Raw genomic sequence first — 12,617 nt, forward strand, 5'->3', positions numbered from 1 at the left:
TGTGACAAGCCCAAAGCTCGCCTTAGAGAAAGGCCATATAAAAACCTGTTTTGAAATGGTTCCGAATGTCATTTGTGTGTATTGAATTCAGGAACAACTTGTTTTCAGAAATCTTCCTGCCAAATCAGTGGAGGAGGCTTTACGTCACCGACAAGAATATGATGAGATGGTGGCAGAGGCAAAAAAAAGAGGTATGTTAACTGCCAGTAATCACTATAATTCTTTTTAACTGTGTAGCAAAAATAGTTTCTGACTTGTAGACTAGTAGGTACAGTAAAGAACGACTGTGTTTAATATCTAGCTTAGTCTGGTACATGTGTGCACACAGTTTAAAACAGAACTCAGTTATCAAAGTGTTTTCTTATTCCACCACCTTTTTAATAAGAGGGTTTAATAATGATCCTTTTTTAACAGAAGACAGAATATTCCTCTCTTGTTCAGCATTGTGGCTATGTCTCATATCTTTAGGTCCTCTTTCCAGAAAAGAAAATACATGATCCTTCTAGGTGGAAATTTCAATAAAATTAGAATAATTTTTTAAAGTGGATGTAGAATTGCACTTCTGAATAATATTTTCATCTATAATGATTGTTGATTAGTCTAAGTAAGGTTTTAGTAGAACATGGTGTGAAATTCATTACAGGAAAAACAGCACTTATGTGCTTGCTTTTTAGTCAATCTGTGTACTGCAGAAAAGAGTGCTATGAGTTTTTTAGCAACATTTTTACTTGTCTAAATTATTTTGTATTTGACTAACTTAGCTTAAATTTAAAAGTTTCCTGAGAAATATGCCTACAGTCAACAGAAATAATACCAGCTAGCTCATGTGCAACCGCAATTTACTCTTGATCTTTCAGACATCATTAGGTAATAGCTGAATTATTTACATAATAATTTATATACACTAATACAGACCTATAACATCTTATGCTTAACAGAAATTAAAGAAGCACATAAAAGGAAAAAAATAATGAGAGAGCGTTTCAAGCAAGAAGAGAATATTGCTAGTGCTATGGTGGTTTGGGTCAATGAAATACTACCTAACTGGGAAGGCATGTAAGTAAAGTTCTGTTGTGTAAATGAGGCAAGGCTGGCTTGTTTCTCCTCTGGAAACAGAGGACCCACATACCTTATTTTCCTTTTTCTTTGTCAAGAAGTCAGTTTTTGTTGCCATGTTACAGTGAGAGGTCATTAGAGCACATGAAATGTGCTTTCTGGGAGCTTAATGTTTTGAGGGGGTTTTTTGTGTTTTTTTTGTTTTTTTTTTTTTTTAATGTGGCTTTGGCATAATCAGAGATCCTTGAGTATTGATTTGGGAAATAGTATGGTATTTTTCTTGCAAGCTGACCAACAATTTTAGAAAACAAGATGTGCAATATGTACCTTTTCTTCCCCCCCCGCCCCATACCACCCCCCTGCTTTCTCTATCCTAGGCGTGCTACCCGAAGAGTTCGAGAGCTGTGGTGGCAGGGGCTACCCCCAAGCGTACGTGGGAAGGTTTGGAGTCTAGCCGTGGGAAACGAATTAAATATCACTCCTGGTATGCCTTAACAGGTCACATTTTAATGCAAAATTAAGTTGGTTATTTACAAGGAAAAATTTAAACTTTTGTTAAAAACATATCAATATACATATATATATAAAAGGTGGTTTTGCTTTTTGAAAAACTGTATTTTGCAACCTTAGGAACAGGTGTTTTTTACAATTAGACATCATAACCTGGTAAATTATGGAAACAAGGTTCAAAAGCTACTTACAAAAACATTTTAGTCTAGTAAGAGTTTAGATGATGCTCCCCCCCCCCAAATAATTTTATGTTTAAAATTGAGAATTTGTATCTTTGCTTTCTCAAGGGGGTGGAAAGGGGAATTGCTTTATTTCATAATTTATTATCTTGATGAACTGGAATTGTTCTAACCTATTCACAAAAATAAAAATCTGAATCATTTAAGACATGATTTCCCTCTTGTAATTTACATGTTCACCACAGAAGAAAGCATAATACACTGCATGTTATAAAACTGCGTACAGTGGTACTCCAGTGGTTAGTGGTAACCATCTAATAGATTATCCCCCCACCCCCAGTGGTTAAGATGAAACCAAGCAACAAAATCAAAGCCAGGAATACTTAGTGTGCTTTTCGTTTGGATGGGTGCTTTTCTTATCTCTTCCTTTTTTGTTTTGTTTTCTTGCAGAACTTTATGAAATCTTCTTGTCAAGAGCTAAGGAACGATGGAAAAGCTTCAGTGAGACAAGTTCTGAGAATGACATAGAAGGTGAGATCTGAAAGTCACTTTTACAAAGCCAGGGAATCTCACGAGTTCAGCTGAATTGTGGCATTAGGAATACTTGTTTAAAGAGCTCTGGGTCATTTTCTACTTAAATGTTTGTTTTCTTGTAAAAAGTCAGTGAGTGAGAGACTTAACATTATTTATTGTATCAATAAAAGATGCATCAAAATATTGCATGTGCTAGTTCACTTCCAAATGAATGTGTGTTCCTCTGAATTCCTGAAATACCAGGACTAAGCTCTCATGAAAACTTTAGATGGACTACAAAATGAAGAAATAGGAAACTAAATTGCAGTAGGTACTATTGCTTAGCTCTGCTCAGATGGTTATGTTAGTATCCTTTCCACACTTTTAGGAAAGAAAAAAAATTAGATTTTTTTGACTGTGGAACTGAGAGGTGGAGAATGTGTAACATTACACATTTCAGATCCCTCTTGAGTTTCTTTGGCTGCCCAGATGGCCTCTCACAAATCTATTAAGTGGGGATGTTAGCACACTTATATGTATAATGGAGTTTTATCACCGGCATATTGCTGTCTCCTGTGGGTATTCTTTCTGTTAAAAATAGCATCAGTTATGTTTTTAATGGTGAATATATCCTTGTTATCAACTCCTTCTGCTGTTAACAGTTACTTTTTAAAATGCTGTCTTATGTGATACTGTCAGTACCAGCTGCTATGAAATAACTTCTTTTTTGAGTTGGTCTCTTTTTTTGGGAAAGAAAATGTCATTGTAATGCAAAATGTACTTTTTTGTTTGCACTTGCCATAGCCAGTCCTGACTAGCTACTTTGACTGTAAATTATTCAGGTCTTCCTTAGGCTACCTCTATGACTCATCTGAAGCTTTTCTTGAGACAAACTGTTTATAAAAAAATCTCTGTGTACATGGCTGTAAATATCCTTATCCTTGGAAAACACATTTGCAATGCCCCTTGATTTGTGGGTGGTGGTTTGTTTGTTCCTTTGTTGTGGGAGTGTGGCCTGAGCATGGGGGAAAGTTTAGGCAATTTGTTTCTTTTGGAAAGGTAGTAGTTCTGGATGGGAATGAAAGGGGGGAAGGGTCCAGTTTGATTGTGTCAGATGTTCTGGGAAATGTAGTAATAAGGGAAAACCAAGAGTAATAGGACTTTCATTTCTGGTTGAAAAGCAAGCCAACCCACTGTGCTTATTACTAATCTTTGGTAGCAAAATCTGGAAGATCAATTATCTTAGCCTTATTTAACATATTTGATTAGTTCTGAGGATTTTTCCTGTTCAGGTATCTAACACTTTATTTTGGCAGATAAGCATGAAAAAGTATCTTTCAGTGTCTCAAAGACAAGACATTCTTCAAAAGATATGTTATTGGTCAGATCTGTTCAAAAGACCCCCAGCAACTCATCTTTTGAATTTCACAGAACTGAATTTCTTGTATTAATCCAGAGTTTCTTGTGCTCTGTATCGTGGATTCTCATCTTCATTGGGAATCACTCTAAATGGTTACCGTCCCAAATGATCCCAAATTACCAATATAATGTGTGTTTCTTTTGAAAGAGAAAGGAGGGATTAAGCAGTAGTTCTTGAATGTTTTATTTTAGAATGTGTATATTTTTCTCTGTAATAATAATTGCCCTCTCTCTCCCAAATTCCCCTGACATAGCCTGCAGCAGTCCTCACTCCTGAACACAACTATTGTAGCTTTAGGAGGACTGGAAGGAAAGGCTGCTTTTCAGGCTTCAGCAGAGCAGGTTCTGTTCATCAAATTCTGTGATATTCCACTTCCCAGATGGCTTTTGGTTGGTCTAAGCCCTCTGAAAGAGCCTTTTCCCAACTGTCATGTGTATTTTTCTCCTCGCTAACACTAGTATTGGCATCATGTCCCAATGCAGAGGATAGGACAGAGATAACTCAAGGGCCGGAAGTATTTCTTCTGAAGATTTGTGAGTGAATGCTGCCTTCTTTCCTGCATTTGAAGAATGCCAGTCCTAAGGATGCAAAAAACCATCTGAGTCAAATGAGAGCTAACAAGAGCTCAGAAGTAATGTAACTGTGTGGTCAATTCTGGAAACATCAGTGAGGTTTCTTTGTGTATTTTAGTTATCTTCAGTAAAAGTGGGATATGAGAAATGCATGTCTTTGAAAGTAATATGTCTGACTTTGCAGGTGAAGAAGTGCCGGCTTCTTATGATAATGATGTTATTAATCTTTTTTTCTCTAGTGCACATAGTATATTTCAATGCTGCTGGTTGAAATGAGCCACCAAATGAGCTGATGAGGAATAAAAAATTTGAAAAGTGAGATCCCACTGGATCATGTTTAGATCAAGAGCAGTGCTCTCACTCTGTGCTCTTGAACAGACACAGTAATTGAAGTCACAGTAGAATATAAGAAAGAATACAGGGTTTTGATGACTGGACTGGGCAAAGTTCAAATTCTAGTGAATGCAGGACCAGTCTGGGCCTGGATAGAGTGCTATACAGAAGCAAACCTGCTGGTCTGAAGTCTGAATGGTGTAAAGGTGTATGACTTGAAAAAGAATGGGTAGACAGGTAGTAATTATTGATTGTTTCCCTCACTTTATGGAGCTGATGTCATATGCCAGGTATCGGTGGACAGTTTTAGCTCTTGAAGTATAGCACTGTAGAAGCGTACTCCAAGAATTAAAACTAGGTAACATTTTTCTTTAGATCCTTGAAGTCTTTATGTGCCTATGGTAATTGTATTCTGAAGTCTGTAGAATTCATCTATCGGTTTTACTAAGTGTTGGTTTTCCTTGCAGATGCAGGTGCACCTGTTGCTGATCGTGAGGCCAGTCTGGAGCTAATTAAGTTGGATATATCACGCACGTTTCCATCCCTTTATATTTTCCAGAAGGTGAGATTTTTGTAACTTCAGTTATGCCAACTTTAAACTTTAGAGTAGTTAAACAAGAAAATAAACCTAGCTGGCTAAATATGATGGAATAGTTTTTAGAAGTTGTTTCTAAAAAACAACAAAAGTAAAATTAGTTTTTCTACATACAACAGCAAATAGTAATCTCTTTATTCTAATTTTAAAAAAAGTAGGGACACTTAATGATGGACTATATGGCTTTTTCTTCTGGAAAAATTGCATGTGGTTCCTATTAAATTTTATGAAATTATGTGCAAAAATTAGAATATTCTCTCTACTTTTACAGAAATCTTGATGCATTTTAGTACACATTTTCAGGCTTTATGATTTTTATACAGATATAATATCTGCACATACATGTATATAAAATAGCATGCGCTATTGTAATACAGTAACTTGTGTTACTAAGGATTAAAACATTCACTGTCTCTGAAAAGGAAAAATCAACCCTGGATGTGTACCAGGTATCCTCATTTTTCATTATGTACTGATTTCCACTGAGTTAATTCATAAGATGATTTGACTGCTACTTTTCCTTTAACATCTCAAAAGCATACATGGTAATGCTGAGGGTAAAAACAGTTATTATTGCTAGATGTAAGCAAAGCAATAATTCACTGGTGCATTTGCATCTTAAAATACTGGCTTGTTACCTTCCTATATTTATAAAGTGATTTTGAAAAAAGCCTTTTTTTGCTTTTCCTCTCCTCCCCTCCCTTGAATTAGGGTGGTCCTTATCATGATCTCCTGCATAGTGTTTTAGGAGCGTATACATGTTACAGACCAGATGTTGGATACGTAAGTATTTGCTGTAAAATGTTTATAACATAGTGAATCAGCTTAAGATGTCATGTACTAGAGTGTATTAATAAGTAGGTTATCTAAACTTTATGCTACTAGCACTTAAAAGTAATTCAGCTTTGGCACTTACTCATTTTATAGCAGTTAAAATGATGGTAATTCTTAGGGATAATTAAATAGCTGAAAATTTACTGAATGCCAAGGATGAGTATACTATCTGGCTTGCATGGAAAATTTTAAACAGATGTGTTCACAAGGCATTGCAGTTCTGACAGACCCAGAGTATCTACAGAAAAAAACCCACAACGCACTAGTGGAATTCCAGTGAGTACTTAACCTGATCTGTTCTAGTGTTGCTCCCACTGCTATTTCTGTCATGATACTCTCAGCTTCACTACCTCACACCCTAAAATCCAGAAATGCCTTACTGGTGTCTTGTTGTCAAAGATTAATTGCTCCATCTGAGTTCAGTGAAGATAGATTGTTTGTAGCAAACATTACTGTAATTAAAAAATCAAAACCAAAACAAAAATGAAAAAAACCCCGCCACAAACAAACCAAACCAAACCCACAGAAACCCAAACCCTATAAAAAACTGACAGAAAACTTGCAAACTAACTGAACCTCACCACCTCTCTGAAGAAGCAGATAAATAACACAGATCCTTTTTTTCTTCCTTTTTTTTCCTGGGGGTAACTAGGAACACCTTTCACAAGCTCTAATTGCTCCTGGGCTAAAAAGAACTTGAAGAGTTTTAAGTCTGATCCATGCAATGAAGCATTATTTAGCACAGGATGTCTTTTCCTCTCTAAATCAGACGTGCTTGGGACTCTGCATCAGTATCTAGTTGGTTTTTCAGGTTCAAATGTTTGTAGCCCTGAATTTTGCCATCTGTGACCTCATTTTTGGAGACCCTCCCATACTCTTTAAGTGAGATTACAAACTCTGCAGGTTCTGAGACTTCTTTTTCCCAGGGTGGAGTTTCAAAGCACAAATAAGTAATTTTTCATGGATAGATCTTCTCATTAGGAAAACATCTAGCCTGGATATTTCTGATCATAGGTATTTTTAAAAAATATTCATATGGCAGTAAATGTAATGTAATCTTATTTCCACACCCATCTATCCCACAAAAATGGAAAGCTGCTGGACTGTTTCTGATGCATATGAATACCCTTTTCCCTAGTTGGTTACAATACTGAGTGCATTTTTTTAAATGAGGAGCAGGCAGCATAAAGGCCTAGAAACAGCAGAATAATCATCATTGCAGTTGAAATCGGTTACATTTTTTTAGCATAATGAGTATTCATATCATCAGTTAGCAACTACAAGAAGAATGCTCTTCACTTTTATTGCAGGCTGAAGTGTTTTTGAGAGAGTAATCATGGAAAAATGTAAACTTGCATTGTAGGTAACTACTTAGAAGTAATTTTACTTATGTGAACAAATACTGTTTGGCAAATGGAAGGATATGTATTGACTATTCTGAAACAGAATTTTGTCTCAATTCCAACATATCTGTCTGGGGCTAAAGTGTCCCATATGTGAGGTTTTTCTCCACGTCTGTTTTTCTCATAGCTTAACATTGAATTTAAGGCTAAGTTTTGTCTCTTATGAGCTCTGCATCCAACCTGTGTGGTTTTCACTTTCTTGCATTCCAAGTCCTGAGGACTTGTGATCATGAGACCTCCTAGAACTTACATCAAGCACCTAAAACCAGCATCTGAAGAAACACTATTCTTGCTGAAATCAGGTTGACTGCATGCATGAAAGTTATTTATCTGTGTTGTTTCTGTTCATCCGGAAATGTTATGCAATGGTATTTGATATATTGCAGACTGTAAATATTTGCATTTCCAAAGACATAAGATATACTGAACCTACTGACCTATATTTGCCTGATGCTTTTCCCACTTGAAGGTGCAGGGGATGTCCTTCATTGCTGCTGTGCTCATTCTCAATCTGGAAGAGGCAGATGCTTTCATTGCCTTTGCTAACCTTCTAAACAAGCCATGCCAGCTGGCCTTTTTCCGTGTGGATCACAGCATGGTATGCACAGAGTTTTCTGGGTTTGAACCATAACGTTCTTTTGACTTGATTTATTGATGATTTACTTTTGTTTTATTGAATAACCTGTGGTTACAAAATTGAAAATACTAGATCTAGTATTGAGAATACTAGATACTAATCCATAGAACATATTCTACTGGTTTGATTTTTTTCCTCTAGAAACACTTCAGTGTTGTACTTATCTTAAGAATTCATATTATACTATGCTGACATTCTCAATTCTTGGTGGGGTTGGTGTTACTTTAAAACTAAACATTCTTCTGATGATTGCTTATGAGGTGCTTTACTGTCTACAGATGCTGAAATACTTTGCAGCCTTTGAAGTATTCTTTGAAGAAAATCTTCCCAAACTGTTTCTTCATTTCAAATCATACAGTCTTACTCCAGACATATATTTGATAGACTGGTGAGTTCAGAGAACATAGCAAACCTAACCTTAGAACTATTGGAACACTTTCCATTTGCTATAGGTTCTTCAGCAATAAGAATACAGCACTGAAAAGCATTCAGTAGGTGTTTGTGTACCTCAGCTTTCTAGGTCTTGTGAAATCATGGTAGACTGGTTTGTGCAACCACAGTTCCTCTGGCAGGATTCAAACTTTATGAACTGAGATTAGGAGTGACATCTATTCAGATGGAAAACAAGACACGCAGGAGTCCTGTGTGTCCCGTTTTCTTGTTGCTGCAGGTAAGAGTCAGCTATATGTAATATAAGTAAGGGAGAGGAAACTACTACACCATAGTTGTCTTATGACAATGAAATTAGCATAATCGGCTACTAAAGAAAGTATGAATGTAGGCATATAGACTTTAAAGCAGGAGGATGAAATTTAGTACCTGGTTTGGGAAGAGATAAACTTAGAAATACAGTGAACATTTTGAAGTAATGAATGTTCTAAATCAGAGAGTACCAAACTACATTATGTGTCTGTAATGCAAGCATCCTTGAGGTGTGTGTAGTGCTGCCGAATACAGAATGTCTATTTATAAGTAAGTGTGTGTGTGTGGATAAGGATGTGCTTCATATAGGATTATTACATGGGTTAGAAGTTTCTAATAGAGTAAATTGAATTGGGAAGAATTAAATAATATAAAAACATGTCATCTGAACTACAGCTGTAAGATGCAGCTAATCAGTAAGCATTAAGTCTCAGCAGGAGCAGGTTATACAATGGCAGCATTGAGTCAGGAGCATGTCACAGTTCTGAGAGTTTAGGCAGACCCAGAGAGGTATGTAAGTTGCAGAAATAGTGCCACTGTACAAAGTACTAGAATATTCTGCTTCCAGTTACCTGTGCAAAATGAAGATTGTTCTTCCTACACATGTTCTAAAGGCCTTGAGATAGAGCTCCTCTTACAAAGGGAGATTAGGGGATGTTATAGTAGTCCATGGTAAGGAGTGTCCTGAGGCTCCTGAACCACTTCCTAGTAGGAATAATGGGAAAAGGAGAATGTTGTGCTTTGTATCAAAGGAACCACTACAAATTTATGGCAGGGGTTCTACAATATGGTACATACTGCAGACTGAAGTCTCTGCATGTGTATAATGAATACTTTTTAAAAACAAAATTTGCAGTGAAAAATACAATTGTACTCTTCCCGGTAAGAATAGAATGGTGACTGTTTTTAGATTTTTAGCAGTTTTTAACGCGAGTAGAAATTCAAAATGTTATCACAGAAATGTAGTTACTGAATGCTCATTAGTACCTTAGTGGGATGTAGTCTTCTATTGAGATGATTTCTGGCTTTAGATTTAGTTTAGAAAATAAATGATGAACAGAGTTAAACTGTATGGCTTAAGCAACAAAGATCATAACTGTGTAACTTAACCCTTCCCATTATTTAAGTTCTTATTTGTGTATTATACCCTGGTTGAGTATAAAAGGTGCTTGTAACTTCTCTAGCCAGAGATTCCTAAAGGGAGGTGGCTTTCGAATGGAGGATTTCCTGTAGCATGAAGAGATGGGCTTCAGAGTAGGAATTCTGACTTCAAAACTGGAGACTGGTGGATCTCTGAAATGCGGAAAAAATAAGAACATATGAAATAACTTGTCATCTTCTCACTCCCAGCTAATGTAACTGAGATTTAAAGGAGGTAGTATTTTCACCTTTCTGAAATAGGTTAAAGTTTTAACTGTGCCTTTTTTCTTAATTGTAGGATTTTTACACTCTACAGCAAGTCATTACCACTTGATCTGGCCTGTCGTGTCTGGGACGTTTTCTGTAGAGATGGAGAAGAATTTTTATTTAGGACAGGGTTAGGTATCCTTCGGTTATATGAAGATATTCTCCTACAGATGGACTTTATTCATATAGCACAGTTTCTAACAAAACTTCCAGAAGACATTACATCAGAAAAGCTTTTTAGTTGTATTGCAGCTATTCAGATGCAGAATAGTAACAAAAAATGGGCACAGGTGAGTGGCTTGGATAATATATATCAAGACAGACATGTCAGCACATGGGGCGCTTCTCTTAATGACTACTTCATGCTGCATATCTGACTTCTGAGCAGTGGGCACTTCCTTTCTAGTGTCTCATTCTGGATGTTAATCTCTGTGCTAATATTGTGGTGGTTAACATTGGTCTTTTCTATAAGACTTTTTTTTATATTCATTAAATAATTTACTTTTCCAGGTGTTTGCCTCACTGATGAAGGACAACAAAGAAGGGGACAAGAACCATAGCCCAGCACTGAAAAGCTAATCGTTGTAATGTTGAGGTCAATTGGAGATGTGGAAAACCACTTGATGACAAAGGAGTTTTCACATCGCTTCTATGTGGAAAAGCACTATAGAAAATGTGAACAGGAGATGGAAAAATGACACAGCTCTCAGTGGAGTAATGAACTGATGAAATCTTCACCCTTTTGCCAGTATTAGCTTTTGTCGTGGGAAGATTTATTTTCACACAGAGTACTAAAACCTATGAAACTGAGAAGTGGGAGAGTTCATATTTAATACTTTAAAAGAATCAGCTCAATGCAATAAACATTTGTAATAACTTCTGTTGGTACTTTAAAAAAAATTTTGAGGCATAACTTTTTTTACAAATACCACAAAAGCACTTTTTTGGGGGGGATGAGGGAAATGCTAAATCTTAAGGCCCCAAAACTGCTATCCAAACCAAATGCTTTGGTACAAATATTACCTCCAAAATTAACCATTTGAAAGTATTGAGGACCAAATAAGGTTGTTTGGTATGTTTATGTGCAAGGTGGTTAAAATTTGGGAAGAGGTATTGTCTTTTTTTTTAAGTTGCAGCTTCATTCTTCAGTCTGGGCAAATGTAATTAACTCAGGAACTGTGGAAGTATCATGTCCAAACCTGTTAGAGCAAAAAACATCTGTATTTTAAACAGTAGTAAGATCAAGGCTTTTTTCAGGGCGTACAGCTTTCAAAGCGAGTGGTGTTAAGCATTCGTTTTGGTGTATTGGTTGTGCGGCTTATTGAAAATGGACTGGGTATTCTGTGAAAGAGTTTTGCCACCAGAAGTTATATTTTGTCGAGCCATTTCCAGCTAAGAAATACTTGTATGTAGTGGTGAACACTAGAAACTGACAAAGCTATCTGTAGACTTTGTGGTGTCAAAGGAGCAGCCACTCTTAACACTTTGGAATAATGCAGACACAGAATTGGTTTTGAAACTATCTTTTATTAGTGTGCAATACTGAAATCCAAATAGCATCTGGTTTAGTGATACATAATTCTTTAACATCTTTTAACTGTGAGACACAAGGTCATATTGTATGTGTCATGGCAGATATTTTCAAACATTTCCTATTCTCAAAGATGCTGTACAACAATTTGTGGCTGTAGGGGATGGAAATTTAAAATGGATAGCACTGCAGGTGAGGAACACTTGCACTCTCTTGGTCCATTTTTGCTAATATTTAATGTAAATAAATTCCTTACATGTGGGTTTTTGTAACTGGTCCCTCTGTGGAGATCAAGTCAGATTACCATTATGTATTTTTTAAGTGCAGGAGGCTTCCAGTTGTCTGGTGTTTAAAAGCAGAGTCTACATAATTGGGGTAAAGATTTAGTGTGGTGTAACTTACATTGCTATCTGGTTTAAAAACTACATATATGCTACTCATAACATTACAATTTGAAATGTAAATGTCAGATTTTTCTTAACTTATGTATTCACTACTTTAATTGGATCCAATTTGTCTTATATTTTTGTGTTATCTTGTACAGTTTTCTTACTTTTCAACTATAAATCTGTATATAACTGTAAATAGAAGGATCAAACCTTCCTTTAAGACCACTAGCACCACTTCCTGTGTAAATAAAACTTATAGCAGAGCTGTGCTGTGGTTCTTTTTCGATTCCTCTCTAACTTTCTTGCCCTAGTCGGCAGTGAGTGCCCCAGGGACAGTCGTGTACTGATGAAAACCCGCACTACCCGGCTTCCTTGCCTCCCCGAGGGGCAGAGGTGCGGGGCGGGCTGTAGTACGCTTTGAGCTGAGCTCAGCTCCGCTCCCGGAGGGCGTGTTTTGGTGCGGGGCAGCGGTGGAGCACTACGACCCGAGACTGATGCGTGCCGGGAGCGGGCGCAGCTCCCCGCCGGGCCGGCGC

At 36.8% G+C, this 12,617-nt stretch overlaps 1 protein-coding gene across 4 annotated transcripts in view; it reads left to right on the forward strand.

The window, feature by feature from the left end:
* The window catches only part of TBC1D12 (TBC1 domain family member 12), a 46,011-nt gene extending 33,674 nt beyond the window's left edge, over positions 1–12,337 (forward strand). For 3 of the 4 annotated variants that reach the window (XM_074907437.1, XM_074907439.1, XM_074907438.1), the window contains 10 exons: positions 109–191; positions 939–1,056; positions 1,434–1,540; positions 2,196–2,276; positions 5,051–5,145; positions 5,890–5,961; positions 7,885–8,013; positions 8,331–8,440; positions 10,193–10,451; positions 10,672–12,337. In XM_074907437.1, the coding sequence (XP_074763538.1) occupies positions 109–191; positions 939–1,056; positions 1,434–1,540; positions 2,196–2,276; positions 5,051–5,145; positions 5,890–5,961; positions 7,885–8,013; positions 8,331–8,440; positions 10,193–10,451; positions 10,672–10,740 (1,123 nt within the window). In that variant the 3' untranslated portion in view covers positions 10,741–12,337. Of the gene's footprint in view, positions 1–108; positions 192–938; positions 1,057–1,433; positions 1,541–2,195; positions 2,277–5,050; positions 5,146–5,889; positions 5,962–7,884; positions 8,014–8,330; positions 8,441–10,192; positions 10,452–10,671 lie in introns of those variants that run through there. The other variant, XM_074907440.1, reaches the window with a different exon arrangement.
* The last annotated feature ends 280 nt before the right edge of the window (positions 12,338–12,617 follow it).

This window comes from Athene noctua, chromosome 5, assembly GCF_965140245.1.
Source record: "Athene noctua chromosome 5, bAthNoc1.hap1.1, whole genome shotgun sequence".
Taxonomy (NCBI): Eukaryota; Metazoa; Chordata; class Aves; order Strigiformes; family Strigidae; genus Athene; species Athene noctua.